At 31.8% G+C, this 22,140-nt stretch overlaps 1 protein-coding gene across 1 annotated transcript; it reads right to left on the reverse strand.

Annotated features, from left to right (window-relative positions):
- Positions 1–8,830: 8,830 nt before the first annotated feature.
- Positions 8,831–11,273, reverse strand: LOC146924106 (putative aquaporin PIP-type 7a). Its single transcript, XM_085709133.1, has 4 exons — positions 10,883–11,273; positions 9,596–9,894; positions 9,319–9,459; positions 8,831–9,200 (listed from the first exon to the last, which is right to left on the reverse strand). The coding sequence occupies exons 1-4, from the start codon at positions 11,217–11,219 to the stop codon at positions 9,108–9,110; spliced, it is 870 nt and encodes a 289-aa protein (XP_085565259.1). The 5' UTR covers positions 11,220–11,273; the 3' UTR covers positions 8,831–9,107.
- Between the last annotated feature and the right edge of the window lie 10,867 nt (positions 11,274–22,140).

The following is a 22,140-nucleotide window of genomic DNA, read 5'->3' on the forward strand; positions in this document are numbered from 1 at the left end:
CCTCTGGTTCAACCACTTCACCTTCTCTGTTGTAGACCACCGGTTGCGCCACCAATTGCCTTTCTCAGAGAAAAAACATCATAATTTCCTTATGGGGAATTAGTCACTTTAGTCCCTGAATGGGAGAGGATTCGTCACTTTAGTCCCTGAATGAAGAGAAATTGCAAAACAGTCCCTGCATGGTCAATTTCAGGGACTAAAGTGACTAACGGAGTCTATATTCAGGGACTAAATTGACTAACGAAGTTTGCATTCAGGGACTAAATTGACTAACAAAGTCTACATTCAAGGACTATTTTGCAATTTATCTGCATTCAGGGACTAAAGTGACGAATCCCTTCCGATTCAGGGACTAAAGTGACTAATTCCCCTTTCCTTATATTTCTCACTCTCTAAATCAGTACACTCTCTCTTCTCTTCCAACCAACCGCGAGGATTCATAATAAAGTGGCAATTCTTTTTTTTTTGAAGAAGCTAAACTATCCCACCTAAATTGGCATTGGAGAGAATCGAACCTGGGATCTCGAGAAGGAGCACACTCCCAGATTACAAGTCAATACCACCAGGCCAACCCAAGTGGGTTAATAAAGTGGCAATTCTATAGATGACCATCCATGTCTTAGCTAACTTATTCGACTTTGTTGGTTTTCGAGTAGCTATAACTTTGCTTCAACTTATCTCATAGGTCTTGTGTCTCATGTGTTCCCTTCATTGTCGTTATTTGTTGATGACCTAGAATGAGACTTAATTTGGTTATCTCATAAAGTGACAATGATCTTCAAGAGGGCGGAAGGCATTTCGATGGTTGAAGAGGCAAAGGGTGGAAGTCTGTGGAGCTACTTGGTGTAATTGGAAGCAAGGGAAAAACAAAATGGAGAGAGCAGCAAAGTGATGGATGAATCGTGCCACGATTGTTGAAGAATTTCTGAAGCAAGTTTTTGGAATAATCGCGCCATGATGGAGCGCTGAAGATGAAAAATAAAAATGTATCTTTGGCGTAATATTTGTTCCTATTTTAAAGGGTTATATTTCTCTATAAATCCAGATCACGTATTAGAAGAAAACATGTTAGAATTTCAAGGATTTGAAGCCAACAATAAAACTAGGGTTTGTAGAGAATTCTCTTAGCAACAAACATTAGGGTTGGGATTGAATCACCATTGATTCACCTTGAACAACACTATTAGGATTGAGTCTCTTGATCACGGGAATGGATTGAGACTTCAGGTAGAATTAGGTTTGAAGACTGATTCTTGTAACCCTTTGGAATCATTTTTAAAGTTACTCATTATTATAGTGGAACAGAGAGTTGCTCTCTCCCCCATAGTAGGTCAGTATTGGACCGAACTGGGTAGGAAAATTTTCTTCCTCTCTTGCTATTTTTATTTTACTTGTGTTTATAATTGTCACCCACATTGATTTTGGTTGCTTGGTTAATTTGTTTCATACATCAAGTATTTTATTGGTGTAATTTTTAAACGAGTTCACAACACACCAAGAAAAGGAACCATTTGAAACAAAATACTATGAATGATCTTGTTTATTTAATGGCCTTGGGAAAGAAGTTGAGAAAAAATCACATGGATATGGCTTTCAATGTATAAATTCTGTTGATGATTGAAATGCGGATGAAGTTGTCGAAATTTTAGACGTGGATTTGATTATCTAAATGACTTGAAATTGGTTTATAATGAAGGTGTTGACAGTGTTGTTGTCCCAACTACTTGTAGTGTTATTCCAACTAGGCATGAAAGATGAATTTCAAGTTTCTAATCCACATAAAGTGATGGTCAAGAAGGTGGAGAAGATGATGGTATTGATGAGGATGAATTCAATGATTAGTTTGATTGACCTCTTACAGAGACTTATTTTAGAGTATATACTTTAAGATTGAGTTGTTTTTTTTTTTTTTTTTTTTGACTTTTGGTATTATGTTATGACTTTTGGTATTTTGCTATTTAACCATATCCCTTGTTAAAATAACTTTGTTATGCTTGTGAGTCATGTAGCTAAATACTCCCTCCGTTCCTTTTTAAGTGTCACTTTTGAAGAATTTTTTTGTTCCTATTTAAGTGTCACTTTACATAGTTCAATGCACCATTAAATGTTATTTTACTAATATTACCCTTATTTATTATTGTGGAGAGAGAAATATATGTAATGAGACATTAAATAAATAAGGTTATTATAGTAAAAATAAAAATTATTGTATCAAAAGTAGCAACATTTATTGATTGTCTTGGTTTGTGTAAAATGTCAAAATGTGACAATTAAAAAGGAACGGAGGTAGTAACTAATATGGTGGTCTGGTGGTGTTGCCTTGGGACTTTAGAGTGTACTCCTCCTCAAGTCTCATGTTCGATTCTTTCATGTTTGATTCTTTTCAGTGTTAATTTAGGTGGGCTAGTTCAACTTCAAAAAAAAAAATCGATACTCCATTCGATTATTTATATTTTTTTAAAGTGAGATAAATTCATTAATTTATAATGGCATTAGTAGGACTACATATACAATCACTCAAAAAAAAAAATACATTTCACCTGTGGCATCCAAATAAATATAAGAAACATGACAACAAACAACAAGATAATATCACCTCCTTTCTTTCAATAAAAAAAAAAATCACCTCCTTAAAAAAAACAAGATAATACCACCAATTATTTTTTCTCAAAATTGACTAAGCTTTAGTCTCATTATAACAATTATAGTTATTGTAAATTGATTCACAACTTGCTTGAATCAATTAACACAAATAAACTTGTACCAAAAACATAAAAATAACACAAATAAACATTTTAGAAACCTATCGAACATTGGTGAATGAATGCCTTATTAATTAAAGAAAAGATTAAAACACAATTAATGTATCAATTAAATTAAAAAATAATTTTGAATATTAGATAAATCAAGGGTCTTGTTAACGAGTGTCCCTGGGGCACTCTTTAAGCATGCTAAATAAAGTAATTATTCTTTTAAAATTTAAAAGTTTTCAATTTCCAATGCATTGATTGCACTAACTTTTATAAAAAGTTACTATTTAAGATCTTTAACCAGTGCCCCGGGGGCACTCGTTAACATTCCCCATAAATCAAACACAATCAATTTTCACTCATTATCATGAATTAAACATTACTCTTACATCCATGCTTCTCAATCACAAACAACATCACCAACTACATGCACAAATCATCAATATATTTTGCAAGGAAGTTATATCTCCCTCATTCTTTATGTATCAAATATGATTCTTTTAGTCATGCATTTCAATCACAAACAACAACATGTAGGAATAACCGACATATATTTCAAATAATACATATCTCCTCGTTCTTCATATACTAAATATGACTTTCTGAGTCATACATATAATGTGAAAATACATATCATATATATGTATACGTGTGTGTGCCAACTACAAAGTGATCGTAAATTTTAATCCATATTTCATCTATGCATTATGCTTGTATACCAAATAAATGATTTTTTTATAATAAATACTGCTTAAATTTTTCTAGAGTAAATTACACTTTCCTTCTCTATGAGAAGTTTGAAATATACTCCCCTCCTCTCTTAAGTTATACTATACAACCCACTCCATTAAAAATTAAATAAATAGAAAAAATTATACCCATATCCCTTATTAGATGCTTGAATTATATTTGACTTCCTTACGAATTAAACATGTGTGACATCTTAACCTGTTTTAATATAAATAAATATTTTTAAATTAACAAATATCTTTTAAGTCACCATTTTCTTTGGAAAAAATTACTACTGTTTAAGAAATCGATTTTCCTTACTTTATAACCTTCAAATGTCAATGATAATTAACTTTAAATATTTTTTATTAATATTATGATTTTATAATATAAAATTTTAATTTTAGGTAGTTTATTTTATCATGGGTTTTTCTATCATATACAAACAAAGCTATCAAGTATAATGAGAACAACTCTTGGAACTAGGTACACGGGTTGGGTCAACCCACAAAACCCGGTCAAACCCGTCCAAAAAAACCCACAAAAGTGGGTTGAGTTGGGTAATTGGGTGAGTATGGTTTTAAAAATGAAAAACCCATAAACAATAACGGGTTTTAGGTAAAACCAGACCCAAACTCAATAAACCTAGTTACCCAATAATGTCAATATACAAAAGATTTTGGTCATAAATCAAGTCTAATTTTCAAAATTGACGAAAGACATTCTCTATATTGAAAATCAAAACATGTTAGACTTACAAATTCGGATGTTGCACTTTTTGGTTGTTTTGATACTGATGCAATTTTAATGCAACTTTAGTTTGTTGCAAGTATTTTCTGATGAAATTCATTGTTTAATATTTATCATTTATTATTTTTTACGCTAAAATATGGTGAAAATATGTTCTACAATTTTTTTAAAAAAATAAAAAAGTTAAGTAATTTTCATGAAAAAATATGAAGACTCATCATTTATTCATTTAATATTAACAAAAAAAACATAAAACTAATTTGGTAACCCACTACCCAACCTAAACCAGAAATTAGTTGGTTTGTTTAAACCGGCCCAATAGTGTAACGAGTGGTTATTTTATCCCATCGAAACCAGAGTACCCTATATGGTTTGGGTCTTGAGTTTGGTCAAACCCAACCCAAACCGGCCCACGTACACCCCTACTTGGAACATTTAATCTCTTCCTATTGTTTGTGGAAGAGACAAGGAGAAACATGTGAGAGAGAAGACAATGGATACAATCGTGCACAATTGAAGTCGTCGTGAAAGTGGACAGTGACGATGTTGTTGATATTGCAAAGCTTGCACAAAAACAAGTATGACCGCCAAATTCTTTTCAAGGGAGTGATCGTCACAAAAGATAAAGGGACAAGAGTGGTTGCTCTTGGAGATATTATGTGAATGGTGAAGAGCGAGAATGGGCGCGCGAATGCGAATACGTGGCGTGCACAGTCTTACGTGATGCAATTTAATTTTTTAAGAAAGATAATACACTTAGATCATGAGATTGTATCTAAACATTGTGATACTTCCGACACAAAATCTTCACAAAATTTAAACCACTATTTTAGTAGACTTAAAAAGTGTTTTTTACAGGCTTATTCCTCGCACATTTTGGGAAGAAATACATACATACTTTATTTTATTAAAATTAGTTTTATATGGAGTCAACCTATGCTTAAATATCATTTGTAGTGCCTCTTCATAACAAATCATCGTATCATGTTTTTTTGAGAAAAATAGAAAGAGAGAAATGATGAAAAGAAAAATCAAATCTTGTCTAAGTAAAGTAACTCAAATAAACATTTGTTAAACCCACAATTAAATAACAAACCATACAAACCCATTTGGGTTGGCCTAGTGGTATTGGTTTGGGACATGGGAGTGTGCTCCTCCTCGAGGTCTCAGGTTCGATTCTCACCGGCGTCAATTTGGATGGGCTAATTTAGCTGTTCAAAAAAAAAACACAACAAACTATACACAAGACCCGCCAAAAGTTCGATTCTCACCGGCGTCAATTTGGATGGGCTAATTTAGCTGTTAAAAAAAAAAAAACACAACAAACTATACACAAGACCCGCCAAAAATATTTTAGCTGTAGTCCATTCACTTTCGATAGAATTTAACATCATAACAATTCAGCCACCATGTCATACATTCTTCTTTCCTTCAAAAAAAATGTCATACATTCTTCTAAACGCCTCCATGATTTTACGGTATGATTAATCTATACGATACGTCGATAAATTTTGCTAACTCAATTGGTTATGAGAGAAAGGAAATTCATGAAAGAAATGGAATTCGGGATAAAATGGAGTTCATTGATGAAATGAAATTAAAAATGAAAACACCAATGATAGAATATGATAAAAAAAATCGAACAAATAGAATATGATAAATAATAATCATAATTATTCCAATTCGAGAAAGAATATATCTCCTCCAACAAAATTATATGAAGACTATAATCTCATTTCGGACTTATTTCTCTCTTGCTACAACACAGGTTAAGGTAGTTCCCTCAACCGACCATTTGTGAATTGCCTATATTAGTAACCACCTATTCTATATATATTTAATACACTACTAACTATATGCAAGGGACGTGAGAATAACTCAATTGACGGAGACAAATGCATTGTTATATGCATGGATCGGGGTTTGAACTCCAGACACTCCACTAATTCACTTTAAAAGATTTACGGGGGTGTATTGAATTATGATTTTAAAAGACAATTTTTGTATAAAAAAGTCATGTTGAATTTAAAAGACTTTGAGAGATTTTAATGACTTTTAAGATTTTAAAAGACTATTAAGATTTGTAATTGGGATTTTAAAGGATTTCCATCATAAGATTTCATAGGATTTGAAATGACTTTATGGATTTATAAGATTTGAAAGGACTTTTTAAACTTAAAAATAATAATAAAAAAACCATTTAAAACACATTTTCTAGCACAATATTCTCAAACACTCTTATTTGTTAAATTGCAAATTATTTCCCAAAAAAAAAAAAAATCAATTCTACCATAAAACTATGTCAGTAACTCAATAAAAAAGCATCTGGTGTTAATTACTCAGCAACTTAATGAAAAATCAATCTTTTATATGCTTGGTATTTTTATTTATTGGAAAATGCTAACAAGTGCCCTAAGGGCATTGTTTAAGCATCTAAAAGTAGAAATTTTTGTATTGGAAGTTGTACGGTTTTAACTTTAACAAGTGTTTGACTTGTATTTTCAAGACATAATTTCCTTTTGTGGGTTCCTTAAACAATGCCCTTAGGGCACTTGTTAACAAGATCCCTCAGACGATGCTTGGTAACATACAGTGTTGCAAATGAGTGTCTGGATATGGTGTTTATTAGCTTTTTTCCAAAAGAAATTCAATTTTGATTGCAACGTTTTTCGAAGCATGACAGACACTGCGATGATAGTTTGATACTGTATTTCATTCCATAAATAATTGGCATGGATGAGACAGTAATATAAAAGTTCCACAGGAAGTTATTGCATGAGATTTTGGCTATCACATTTTGTGTTTTGCATCGAGAGAAATATGCATGGTATAACAAACTGTGAAAATGGAAGAGATGAAGTTACATAAGAAACATATTTAATAGAAGGACATGAGAGAAAGGGGAAGGAGATAAGGGAGATGTAAAAACAAAAAACAAATAAAAAAATGAGAATCCATAGAAATCCTATGATGTTGGTAAAGACTTTTTAAAGCTAAAAAAATCACTGCAAAATCCATCAAAATCCATAGAAATCCTATTTTTTTAACAATCCATTGAAATTAGATTTTTTTTGAATACCACGAGACTTTTTTAAAGTTGTAAAAAGTCTTGATTAAATACCATAAGATTTCTAGACTTTGTTTTAAAAGTCTAGAAAATCCTAATCGAATACCACAAGACTTTTTTAAAGTTGTAAAAAGTCTTGATTGAATATCATAAGATTTCTAGACTTTGTTTTAAAAGTCTAGAAAATCCTAATCGAATACCACTAGACTTTTTTAATTTAAACAAAAGTCTTGATTGAATACCACATAACTTTTTCATCATAAAAAAAGTCTTTTAAAATCCTTCCAAATCCCAATTGAATACAGCCATTAGACTACTAACTATCTATTGCAAATAAAAAATATTTATATATATATTTCCTCTAAATATACTCCCTCCGTTTCACAATAATCGTCTCTTTACCGTTTTTTATTTTTCTCAAAATAATTGTCACTTTAGAATATCGATGCAGCATTTATTATGTTTTTCCATTATTATACCCTTATTTATTGAATTTCATCCAACTTAACTACTCCACGAACTACAATTAATAAGAGTGTTTTAGTAAATGATACTCCCTCCGTCCTGAATTAAGTGAGCCCTTGGCTCATTGACACTTATTAAGAAAAATGTATAAATAAAGGGGAAAGTGGAATATATTGAATTGAGAATGATGAAAGTAGTATTAATTAGAGTTATAAAGGGGAAAAAGTGGAATATATTGAATTGGGAATGATGAAAGTAGTATTGAAAATTGAAATGACTCAGTTATTTTGGGACACTTTTTTTTTAGTAAATGACTCAGTTAATCCGGGACGGAGGGAGTACTAATTTTACCATCAAAATTAACACAACTAATCATTTTCTTAATCGTGCATAAACCTTAAACGACTAATATTAAGAGACGGATGGAGTATATAGTAATTTATTTAATATATGTATCACATGTTTCGCTGTAATGTTTGCCAACAAATGGGCAAGATGTTTATCGTGATCAATATTTTCCTTTCCCGTGCACTTTCTATGCAGTGAAATCTGAGCCCAGTATTTTCCTTTTATGAGTGCAATTCCAATTATTAAAAAGAAATGAAGGGTTTAGATGTGCAGTAGACCTCCTCCGATGAAAACTTCACCGGAGAATATCCACGCCCATGAATCACTCACACTTGAGGGTTAAGATTTTGTGTCTAATTCATTCGTACTCGTACATGTGTGATAATCCCCTAACTCAAAATCATATGACCAAACGGTTTGATCCAAGAACAAAACTAAATTATAGGGTAATATTTTTCTTGGGGCTATGATAAAAAAATCACTCTAAATTCTACAACACGAAATCCTTTATTGATGAAGAGGATGGTCCCTTGTGTTAGGTAACAAAAACGCCCCCACCCCACCCAACTCCCTTTTTCTCACGGTCCATCCCTAGATTTCGAATTTCAATTCAATTGCCTTACAAATGATAACGAACACATGCATAAATAAAGAAACCCCAAACTTGGCGTATACTCTAGCGTAGTGGACATGAATCATGATAGTGTTAAGGGATAAAAAATTCAGAAATGATGACTTGAGTGTTATTTTAGATTTGGCAAAATACACAAACACACCCGTACATCAACACGAGCTGGACCCCATTATTTCCAACTCAAAAGCATAGGATAATTTAGGCCATTACTCAACACACACACATGCTACACCTAATAATCATAATAATATTAGACATTTACATACAAAATACAACACTTGAATTTTTGGAGGAAAAGGAAAAGGATGATGATGAAATGAAGCCCACAAACATGTCTTGATTGATCACGAACCGTTTGATTTGATCACTTAGACTTGAAGGGAATGGCTCTGATTACGACCACGTGGTAGAGTGCTGCAAGAGCTGCTCCAATAAATGGTCCCACCCAGAAGATCCACTGCAAGAATAATAAATTAATGAACACACAAGATAAATGAGATAGAAAATTCAGAAAAATAAATATATAATTTTACAAAAACAATAGAAATATAATTAATTTCAATTTTTCAACTTACGTGATCATCCCAACCAAGGTCCTTGTTGAAGATAATAGCAGCACCAAGACTACGAGCAGGGTTAATACCAGTTCCAGTAATTGGGATAGTGGCCAAGTGAACCAAGAACACAGCGAACCCAATTGGCAATGGTGCCAAAATCTACTCATAAAATAAATCACACAAATAATCAATTATATTATTCATGTAAAAATTAACATTATTAAGTGTATACGATTAAAGTCAAATGTTTATAATAATTCGGTTATGATTGATTGACAGTGTAAAAGAGACTTACGGGAACATGAGAGTCTCTGGCGCTACGTTTAGCATCGGTGGCTGAGAAGACGGTGTAGACAAGAATGAAAGTGCCAACAATTTCAGCACCAAGACCATCACCTTTGGTGTAACCAGGAGCAACAAAGTTGGCACCACCTTTTAGATCTCCAAATCTTGTCTTTCCTTCAAAACCTTTCACAACACCAGCACCACAAATAGCACCCAAACACTGCATCACCATGTAGAACAATGCTCTTGTCAAGGACAATTTCCTCGCCAAAAATAGCCCAAATGTCACTGCTGGGTTTATGTGACCCCCTGCAACACACGGTACATAATTTTCGATCAAATTGACTAATAAAAGACAGATTCAAAGACCAAACTAACATTAGATCGATATATTAAATTACTTTTGTTTTATCAAATTATTTATTTTTGTTGAAATATTTTATCAAATTATTATGGATATGTCCTTATCATGGTAGTTGTTACTTGTTAGTGTCACTAGCACATAGTTTATGTAATTCTTTTAATTTAACTTTAGCTGAGCAGTGAGCTTATCTTAGTGCCCGTTTGGTTCAGCTTTGAATATAATTGATTCTGAGAGAATTGATTTATGTTTGGATACAATTATGTAGAATTGATTAAACAAAATGATTTATGTTTGGATGCAATTATGTAGAATTGCTTTTGAATGTATAATTACTAAAATAGACATAGCTAAAGGAGAATTGATAAAGAATGAGAATTGATAAAGGGCAATAAAGTAAAATAACATGTTGTAATAATAAAATATACAAACCTATACACGTTGTTCAAGGAGAATTGATTCAAGAAAAGCTAGAAGCTAGGATTTGTAGCTTCATGGAGAATTGCTTTTGGAGGATAAAAGCAATTCTGAAAAGCTGAACCAAACACGTTGTTTTTGGCTAGAATTGCTTTTGACACTGTAGAGAATTGATTTTGGGCTAGAATTGCTTCTCAGAAGCCAAACCAAACAGGCCATTAATTCCACACAAAAAACTACTAATATATATTCAGAAATTATAATTATTGTTATCATTATTATTATTAGAATTAGAATTAATTATGTTTTTAATCTCCATATAATTACACTTTCTTAGATTAATTCTTTACATAAATTTCATTCAAACTGGTCCATAGGAAAAACTAAATTTAGTCCTATAACAGAAAAATAAAAATTGAACAAAATTTCTGAATGAACTAACCTTCAAAAATTATAAGTACTAAAGAATATTTATTACATATATGTTGCTATTTAAGGAAAATAGAAAATATTCTATACCTGAGATTCCAGCAGTACAGTAAACAAGAGCAAAGATCATGCCACCAAAAGCCCAAGCAATTCCTTGAATCCCCACAGTCTTACACTTAGAATCAGCTCTAACAACACCCATAACAGTCAAAACAGTGATATAAAGAAAAAGGAAAGTGGCAACGAACTCAGCTATCCCAGCTCTGTAGAAAGACCATGAAGTCAGTTCAGATGGCTCAAACAACGGTGCTGGTGGTGGCTCTTGATAGTCCTTAGGGTCATCTTGGCTTTGAGCTGCAATCCCAAGTGGTTGTCTTTCTGGGAATTTGTTTGCTCCTAGAGACACATCCTGTTCTTTAGCTTCCATTTTTGTTCCTAGGTTTGTGTTTTTGGATTGAGGTGTTGTGTACTTGTGTTGTGTAAGTGAAGGGATAAGAAGCGGATTTATAAGAGGAATTGGTTTGAGTTAATGGAAGTGTGGGTCCTACGTTGTGTAATGTTTTTTTTTTTTTAATGATTTTATTGATAGGGACCAGTTGTGAGTGGTTTGTCCTAGCTGGCGGGATTCTAACCACTTATGGTAAGACCCACCATGTTCCGCGCAGTACTGGAACAGGGATTACTTTTGCATATGAAGCCCGGATACGAACATAGACACGGGACACGATACGGACATGCTGATACTGTTAATAGTTGAAAAAAAAATTATAATTTTAATTATATGTATCAATGTCGTATATATGTCAGACACGGTATGTGTTCGACATCGGAACACGTTTAATTCGAAAAGTGTCCGTGCTTTATAGCAAGAGAAATAATTTTAAACAAATCATCCTTCTAATATTTCAAAATGTATGTAACATGTTATAACATTAGATTAGGTTGTTTGGGAGTTCGTAGGAGTGTCGAGAACAATAATGAGTCAAAGATTTTGAATCATAAAAGAGTGGATAGACATTAGATATATGAATCATATTTTTTTATATTTTCTTTAGTTTTGATTATAAAAATAATTTACATTTTAGTTTCATGTTGTTCTCGGTGCTCTCTGAATTTTTCAATTAATTTGATGTATATCCAACAATTTATCATTAATTGAAAATCTGGTGTAACCCTTACATTAAAATTAGATATATTTCTGTATTAGATCAAATATATCAATTTTTCAATTAATCTAACAAATAATTTTTTTTTTCTTCTAATATGAGTCAAAGGGAGTATATTCAACACTTTATCATAGTAACGTAGGACTCAACCATTCAAATTTAAATTCAACAATCATTATCCTAAATGTGAGTTTTTACCTTCCATACTTGATCTAAACATAGAATTCATTTCCACTCCTTCTAAAAAATAAATTATTTTGCCACACGAATCTATCTCCCTTCGAATGAAAATGTTTAATGAAAACGATATTAACCCAAATGAAGGAAGTAAAAGGAAGAATGGAAGTTTGAAGAAAATACATAAATTCTGGTCCAATTTCCACGTGTATTTTGAGGGAGTTTATTATGTTGGGCGGTGGCCATTGTCAAAGTGGCTTACGCCTCTGAATTGACACGTGTTGCTAGAAATTGTGTTTGTGATTATGCATTGCATTTAACAGTCGATTTCGTGAATTAGAAATGAGCACACAATAATCCATTTTTTCTTATTGTAGGCGGCTACCATCAATGTGCCGAAAGCGATCACTTGGTTTTGTTGTTTTATAAATGGGACGAATCAAAGCAAATTATATATTATAGTTATGATTATGATGATGATTACGATGTATTTTGGTCGAGTAATTTAATGGTTAGAAATTCTCGTTTTAAAAATGATAGCGAAGTGTTTGATTTTTGAACTTCAGCCCTTATATATATTACGTAATGTTTCTACTAACTAAGTTAAGTAACTTATTATGATTATGATGTTAATAACGGCAAAAATGACTTCTAAATTTCAAATAGCTTGCTTGAATTACAATTTATGTCTTAAATTGTATATATTGAGACATAATTGTCATACTACTATCGTTATTACTTTTACTTATAGTCATGCTAATACGTGTTCTTAAAAATTAAAAGTTGAACTCTCGCATGAAAGAATTAAACTTTTAAATATTTAAGAAATTGAATGCACAATTTCGAACATAAATTTTTTACATTAGATTTCTTTTAGAACATGTTAGCATTTGCCTTACTTAATACTACCTCCGGTCCTATTTATAAAAGAAATTTTGGTCAACAAAAGTTAATGTATCTGGTTAAAAAATTGAACCAAATACATCAACTTTTGTTGACTCAAATTTCTCTTATAAATAGGACCGGAGGGAGTATGTGCTATTTCTTTTTCTTAATCTTTTCTAATCATCCAACCAAAGGATTTTATAAAAAGAACTTTGAAGACAGAAAGAGAGCAATTTGCTGTTTAAAAAAAAACAAAAGACAGAAAGAGAGCAGTCCCATAAATTTTGAAGAAAAAACACGATCCCATAATTTGACTTTTTTTGTTTTTTTTTGTTTTTTATGTTAGTTTTTTTTTTTTTTTTTTTTTTTTGATAAGTAGTGATTTTATGAATGTTGTGTTTAAACAGATTGATTTTGTCATCATAAAGTGTTAACGACATAATTTAATTTGTTGTTCGTTTGTCTTTCACTCCCATGTATTTTTTCAACTAATATATCAAATATATTTTGTAAAATCATTTGTAAAAAACATGGTTGGCACAAGTCTGTCAGCAATTAACTAATCTCAAATATTAGTATTTACTAATTATCAAGTAGAATTATTCATTTCCTGAAAAAGAGAAAAATTACTAATTATCAAGTAGAATTATTCATTTCCTATCAATAATACCCTTATTGTCATGATTCCTAAAATTGATAAACCAGAATTTGTTTCTCAATTCAGACCGATTTCTCTTTGTAATGTGATTTACAAAATTATTTCTAAAGTTATTGTTAACAGGATTAAGCCTTCTTTAAATAATATTATTTCCCCTTACCAATCTAGTTTTATCCCTGGGCGTAGCATTCACCATAATATTATTGTGGCCCAAGAAATGGTCCACTCCATGGCTAAGATGAAAGGTAAGAAAATGTTTATGTCCATCAAGATTGACCTGGAGAAAGCTTACGATCGTCTTAACTGGAATTTTATTGAGCATTGTCTGGAGGATTGTAAGTTTCCTCCTAAGCTTATTAAGGTGATTCACCATTGTATTTCGTCCCCTTCTTACAAAATCATGTGGAATGGGGAGAAAACGGATAATTTTACTCCTTCAAGAGGTATTAGACAAGGGGACCCTCTGTCTCCTTATTTATTTGTCATTTGTATGGATAAACTTTCGCACATTATAGCTGACCAGGTAGAGGCTGAGTACTGGAAACCAATGCGTGCAAGCAGGTATGGTCCCCAAATTTCTCATCTTCTTTTTGCTGACGATCTTCTTCTTTTTGCAGAGGCTTCTATCGAGCAAGCTCATTGTGTTATGCATTGCCTTGACCTCTTTTGCCAAGCTTCAGGCCAAAAGATCAACAATCATAAAACTCAAATTTATTTCTCTAAGAATGTGGATAACCAGCTTCGTGAAGAAATTTTACTTCATACTGGTTTTTCTCATGTTAATAATTTGGGTAGATACTTGGGGTGCTAATTTAGCTACTGGTAGATCCACTAGAGAGCACTTTAAGCATATTGTCGAGAAAATTCAGAATAGACTTACTGGATGGAAGCAACAATGTTTAAGTCTAGCAGGGAGAATTACTCTTTCAAAGTCAGTTATTAGCTCTATTCCATATTACCATATGCAGTATGCAAAGATCCCCAAAACTATTTGCGATGAAATTGAAAAAATTCAACGTGGTTTCCTGTGGGGAGACTCTGATCAGAGGCGAAAACCGCATTTGGTTAATTGGGATGTTTGTTGTCGGCCTAAGTCTAATGGTGGTTTGGGGTTTAAGAGACCGCGTTATATGAATGAGGCTTTTCTGATGAAAATGATGTGGAACCTCGTTAACAAACCAGATGAGTTGTGGTGTAAAGTCCTTATCAGCAAGTATGGCAGAAGTAATGATCTCATGATTTCTTGTAGCTCTCAGCCTTACGATTCTCCTTTGTGGAAAGCTTTGGCGGGAATCTGGAATGATTTTCAAAGCCATGTGTTTTGGCAAATAGGTAATGGTAGACGGACAAATTTATGGATGGATAAATGGGTTCCTAAGGGAGGCGTGCTCCTAACCTTAGCTTCACAAAACCTTATTGATACCACTCTTTCTGTGAGGGATGCGGTGACTCCTGAAGGAAATTGGGATTTAATTTTTTTGCAGGATAATTTGCCAAACACTATTTTGAGTCAGGTCCTTGCTTTACCTGCCCCAAACGATGCAGACGGACCTGATTCCATAGGATGGGTGGGAACTAATACTCACCAGTTTACTATTCAAAGTGCTTATAGGTTGCAACATCGGGATATCCCTCTAGAGGGCGATTGGAAATCTTTGTGGGATTGGAAAGGACCACACCGTATACAAACTTTCATCTGGTTGGCAACTCAGGAGCGCATCCTTACCAACTTTCGGAGAAGCAAGTGGGGAGTGGGTATATCTCCAATTTGTACTAGATGTGGGAGAGATGATGAGACCACCATTCATGTGCTTCGTGACTGTGTCTACGCTACTCAGGTATGGCTCCGTTTGGTTCCGTCTAACTTTATAACTGATTTCTTTACTTTTGATTGCAGGAATTGGATTTTTGATAACATCAGTAAGCAGGGTGTTGGTGGTCATAGTACAAATTGGAAGTCAACTTTCATGACCACTTGTTGGTTCATGTGGACGTGGAGAAACAAAGCTATTTTTGAAGAGAATTTTCAACAACCGAATAACCCTGTCTTGGTGATCCAAAATTTTGTTCAAAAGATAGACTTGTGTTTAAATCAACGACTTCATCGCAATTTTCCAATGAAGGAGACAATCTACATAGGTTGGAAGAAACCCCCTGAAGGTTGGATTAAACTCAATAGTGATGGTGCTTGCAAAGGAATTGGAGAAAATTCAGGTTGTGGTGGCCTCTTTCGCGACACTGAAGGGAGATGGCTAAAAGGCTACATTCGAAAGATTGGAATTTGTGATGCACTTCATGCTGAAATGTGGGGCATGTATCTTGGTTTGGAGATGGCTTGGCGAGAACACATTCCGCAACTCATTGTTGAAAGTGATTCAAAAATCTTGATTGATATGGTTACAGAAAACTGCAAGTTTAGTGGCTCTATTCCCATTTTAGTGCAACGCATTCGAAAACTCCTGGCTTTGGATTGGCAAGTCCGATTTCGTCATACCTGGAGAGAGGGTAATCGATGTGCTGATTGGCTGGCTAACTTTAGCTTTTCTCTAGACTCTTTTAATTGTACCATAATGGAGAATCCGTCTAGTGAGCTCCGTAGACTTCTTTTTGATGACATCTCTGGCGCTTCTATGCCTAGAAATGTTCAGATAGCTTCTTAGTTTTCCTTTTGGGCCTTTGGCCCTCTTTTGTACCAAAAAAAAAAAATTTATTCATTTCCTGAAAAAGAGAAAAAAATAGAATTATTCATCTTTTTCTCATCACGAGGATAGTAGCCTTTTGGTATTTTTGTTTTGTTTATATCTTCATGTGGATGAGACAATGATTAAGTCTAATCAAATACACCCTTAAAAAAAGCTTAATTAAATACAATTGAGATACCATCACTACATACAAACAATAGCAGCTTTCGTTTTCCCAGTTGGATTATAAAAGCTTTATCTTTGGGCAACAGATAAATAAGTTGTTATCCAAAAGCACATGAAACAATTTAAATATTCTTGGTGCATTATTATACTAATCGTATTATACCTAATGCACATTTGTTTAGTACCTTGATTAGCCTCGATGACTTGTCTAGATAACATTGATTAATAAAATCAAACGGTTCTTTATAATTTTAATCAATTAATTGTGAACCAAAATTTTTGGTATCTTTTGCAATATTTCATCATCATTCTACTCTGGCAGAAAGGCATAGGTTAGAGAGGTATCACACTCCAGGCAGATTTTGGGTGGCATGGCCCCCCTCATATATCCTTTATGTCTTTTCTGTTATTTGATTTGAAAACTTAAACTAGAAACATTTGCAAAAATAGCTAGGCAATTCAGATCACAAATTGGTAATTCGCATCATGCTTTCCGTTTAAGTGTGGTGATTACAATTCCACTTTGATAGTTTGACAAATTACTGATTTCCATAGTAAAATGATGCTGTTGAGATTCAAACATGTTATTAACGCTAACAACCTTTCTAAAAGCATTTGTTAAAGAAGTAATTATAACATTACGGTCCTATTAGCGCATATAGTCTAATGGTTTGGCCTAAATCAACAAGAGATTATCTTTTTCTAATATCAACTTCTTGCTAACATCATTTCTAATATTCACTTTCTAATTTGGTGGAAGTCATATGAGTTCACACTTAAGAAATGTATTTCACATAAATGGTGAAATCAACATGAGTTTCACTTAACAATAGAAAGACTATTAGAGAGTATGTTCGTAACATTTTTTATTGATTGAAATTTGATGCTTAGACACCAAAGAAAATGAAAAGATAAAAGTTGTTTTTAGATGGTCAATATTCATATTTTATTTGTTGCATTTGAATAAGTGTAAGAAATTGTTTATATATATTTATTTATGTAGACAAAAATTTATATACGAGAAATTGTTGCTCTTCTTCATGTATATGTAATATGTATAATACTTAATAATGATGATATATTCTTGAAAAACCACAGTATTTGATGAATTGTATGGCTATAAAACTTTGCGAGGTGAACAAATGAAGTTTTTTTTAGAGGACAAACAAATGATCTAGCTGATTGAGTTTTTTTTAAGGAGATCTAGCTGAATGATTATTTTCGGTAGTAAATAAATAAATAAATAATTTGCAAAGTGCCGCTGAGCTTGGTAACGCAGGCTTGTGATCTAAGTAGGGTTTTAAGATGTCGGAAGGTATTTGACGCATGTCAGAAAAAACTTTGCAAAGTGCCAAAGTGGCGGTTATTTTTCTCCAGATTATAATATATCATTCTTGAACAACTAGTGACACAACACCAAATGCTATATTTTTGTCATAAAACACCAAATGTTAAATTATACTACGTCAATTAGTCACATAAATTAGTCAAATGAAACCGTCTATGCAATTAGGGCCACAGGTTTTTTTTTTTCCTTCATAAGCAACACTATCCTATGTCATGCGATAACTTATAAAATGCCTAATTTGCCTCCGATATATTTCACAGAAATTCTTTGGAAGTAAACAAAAGTTGCTTACAAATTTGCAAATACATACATTTTTTTTTTTTTTTGAAGTATTGCAAATACATACATGGTTCTGTTACAACTATATTTCTGTATAAGGGAACTATATTTTATTCCCTTTATTTCCTTTACCTTGCCTTCATCAACCAATTGTGTAAAGAAGGAAGAGACTAGGCTGTATCGGTTTAATTTTGCAAGGACTGGATTAAAATATAAGAATATATTTTAATTTCTTTTTAAATTAAAAAAAAATTAAAATATATTCTTATATTTTCTATGGAACTAAACTGGACTTCAATTTTTTTTCAAAGAATAAAACGTGTCTTCACTCAAATATAAACTCCTCCCAAAATATAAACTATAAATATTGTATTTATAGGTGTTGTTTTTATTTGTTTGCGTTATTTTTCATTGAGAGGACGGTGGAGAAAGAGATTGTTATGGTGTGAGAGTTATGTTTTAAGGAAATTCTACGGTGCAGTCACGTAAATGACTTTTTCAAAAAAGTCAAACATTTTAAATCAGTTTGTGCAAAAACCGGCTTAAAAAGTCTAAAATAATGGAATTTATTAAAGGTCCAACAGGAAAGCTTATCCTACAACCTTTTATTCTATGTCCAAATTATCAAGAAACTACACTAGTAAAAGCACAAATTAGATGGTGTGAACAAACGTCTGATTATTTTCTAGAAAAATATTATAATAGCCAAGAAACTGACGATCATTTTTTATATAATGAATATAAAGAATTAGCTAAAGATTTAAAAGATAATCTTAAGAAAATAGCTAGATAGCTTTATAAAATGAGTGAAGAAAACAATACATTCACAACTAGAGTCAAAGCTTTGCTTGATGAAACCAAGAAATTAAATGAGAGATTTGAAAGACAAATTTCTTTTCTTGAAACCTTACCTCAAATCTTTAAACAAAATAGTTTATTTACAAAAGATTATGAGCAAGGATTAGAAAGACCCCATGAAACCTGGGCAAATATGGAAAAAGATTTTCCGTGTTACAACAAAAATGAGAACCAGAAATATCCTCATATATATCATTCTTTTAATCCTAAGTTAAACAATATAACTGACATGATTAATTATCTGATAAAGAATTGTTGTAAACAACATCTTTCTCTTCAAGAAGGGGGGGAGAATAAGGAAAAAATCGAAAAAACTTTATTTGCTAACTATAAAAAATGAGTATAGAAGAAAATATAGAGTATCAACTCGAAAAATTAGATCAACTTATGGCTACTTTAGACATAAGCGAAAAAGATTCCATTAAGGAAGAACCTGAACCTAAAGATTTAGAAGATTTTGTCTATGACTTTAGTTCTGATGATGAATCAAAAGACGATGGAAATTTCGTTAAAATAGAACAATTAGAAATGGGCGAAAGCTCAGGAACAAAAAGAGGACCCTCTTATAATTGGAATACAGATTTCCATAGAGAATTTTCTCAAGCTAAATATCAAAGAATTCCTATGAGTTATATTCCTAAACATAGTGTAAATGATGGAAGTGGAATTCTAAACATTGATTGTGTTGACAATCTTGTTCAAGCCATTAGAAATTGGTATAATAAAAATACTATCCAAATACAGTTAGATAGTGATTTAAAAAATCTAACTCCAAAACAGATTTTTAATTATCTTTTGTGTAGAACAGAGGGTAATGCATATAAATTTCTAGCAGAAAAACCTGACGAAGAACAAACTGCAGAAAATAGTATGGGAATGATCAATAAAGTCTTTGAATGGCTTTTAAATGAATTCAAAGGATGGCAAGATACGGTAGATTCAAATATCGCTTTTAATACTGAAAAATTATGGAGAATAATGAATTTATCCATATGTAATCCTTGTTACATAGAAAATTATATTTGTGAGTTTTCACAATTATATTATGACTTAAATAAGGAAACCAGAGATGGTCAAAAAGTTGTCGAATTATTTTACCAAAAATTACCTATGGCAATGTCCCAAATAATTCAAACCGAATTTAATAATGCAGTTTCCTCAGGAAAAGTTAAAAATACTTTAGGAGCTAGAATTTCTATTCTTAGAAATTGGATGCAAGAACAATGCCTAAAGAAACAATCAAAACGAGATGCACGAATAGGATTGTGCTGCGATAAAATCCAAGGAAAGATTGGAGCATATGGTTGTGAAAAAACTAGGAGAAAAAGAAAATATCCTAGAAGAAAGAAATTTAAAAGATTTTCCTATGATAAAAAGAAACATAGGAAGAAAAGATTCTATAGAAGAAAAAGGGAATACCCTAGAAAAAATAAAACCTGTCCTAAGGGGAAAAAAATCATGTACATGCTGGCTATGCCATGAAACAGGACATTATGCTAATGAATGTCCAAAGAAAATTTCTAAAGAAAAGAAACAAGTTTTAAACATGATCTATAGAATAGGTTATGAACCAGTAGAATCAGATTCAGATTCTGATTGGGAGCAACAAAGTTTCTATGAACTTTGTACAGATTCCGAAGATGAGAAAAACCAAGATTTTGAGTAAAGGAAACCCTAGTGCTACCTTTATCAAATATGGTTTGTTTTGAGAGACATTTCAATTACTATAGAAGGTTATGAATTTTTCATACCAACAATTTATCTTCATGATTCAGGATTAGATTTAATCATTGGAAATAACTTTTTAAAGTTATATGCACCGTTTGTGCAAAATGTTAAAACTATTTCTTTGCTTTGGAAAAATTTAGCAAACCCCAAAGAAAAGACGAAAGTTATAACAACAAAAATTATAACTAGAAATGAAATTATTCAATTAATTTTCGAAAATCTTATAAACCTAAAAAGTATTTGGGAGGAAGGAAAATTCTTTTTAAATCTTGAAGAAATAGAACAAATAATGTATAACATTAAAAGAAGAATTAAGGTTATTTAAAACTAGGTTACAACACTTAGTAAGTGATATAGAATGATATTATGATCTAATAACATTCAAACAAATAATGTATAAAGCTCAATTTTTAATGAAAACACATATAGATCTAATTGAAGATCTAGAAAATGAAATTGAAGAAAATTCCGTCAACAACTCTATCCAAAGAATAGAAATTCAAAGGAAAAGAGCAAAAATACTTCTACAACCTTTTCAGGGTTTAGATAACATCGAGAAACTTCTAAAAGAAGCTCGAGAAAAATCCGCAGAAAACCCCAAATCAAATCTGGTATCAGAGCCAGGAACACAATCCTAAGGGATAAAAATGAAAACAAAAATAAAAAAGAAATTAAAAATATCTTTTTTCCAAAAACAAATGCTTTTTAAAATCGCTTTTCCAACTAACCGATTTAAAAAGACATCCACGTGGCACTCTTATATTAAGCCACATAAGCGACTTTTCCAAAAAAGTCACAAAAGTAACTTCACCATAGCAGTCCCCTATGTTTTATTCTCCTATACTTTTTGTTGAAAATTATGAATATATTTGTGGATGTCATTTTCCTCTTTCTTTATTAACTTTTTTTTTTATAGACAAAATGATATGCATTGAAAATCACGTACATCAATGGTGGACTTGGGTCTTGAACCCCAACCACAATGTTCGATATAACAATTTTTGACATTTTTTGTAGGTGAGTTAGGATTTATGAATTTTTTCATGCACCTAGTTTTTAATGATTATTTTTAGAATAATGTTTGGAGCATTTTTAAAGTTCCTACAAACAAAAGGAGCTTAAAATTTAATTTCTAAGTTAAGGTTTTCGTTACTTTTATCTCTAGCTTTTGAAATTAAAAAAAATCATATATGAATCATTCTATGCTGAAAAATTCTAAGTTATTTATAAAGTAATTTTTTATGATGTTTTAAACATATCTAAAAAAATATTCAATAATTTAAAGTCTAAGGATGATTAAAAAATTTTAATATGATATTGTTAGTATATTTGATATACTATTTAGAGTATCTTAAGCTATTTAATTTGCTTGAATCAATTTA

Source organism: Medicago sativa, chromosome 5, assembly GCF_051527215.1.
Source record: "Medicago sativa cultivar Bolivia chromosome 5, Bolivia_mono, whole genome shotgun sequence".
Lineage (NCBI taxonomy): Eukaryota > Viridiplantae > Streptophyta > Magnoliopsida > Fabales > Fabaceae > Medicago > Medicago sativa.

What these genes read in the sequence shown, in the direction of transcription:
- LOC146924106 (XM_085709133.1), bottom strand. Translation starts at nt 11,219, where the DNA reads ATGGAAGCTAAAGAACAGGATGTGTCTCTAGGAGCAAACAAATTCCCA. An exon ending in CTGTACTGCTGGAATCTCAG is followed by an intron (nt 9,895 to 10,882) that starts GTATAGAATATT and finishes CGTGTGTTGCAG; the next exon opens with GGGGTCACATAAACCCAGCA. An exon ending in CCAGAGACTCTCATGTTCCC is followed by an intron (nt 9,460 to 9,595) that starts GTAAGTCTCTTT and finishes TTTTATGAGTAG; the next exon opens with ATTTTGGCACCATTGCCAAT.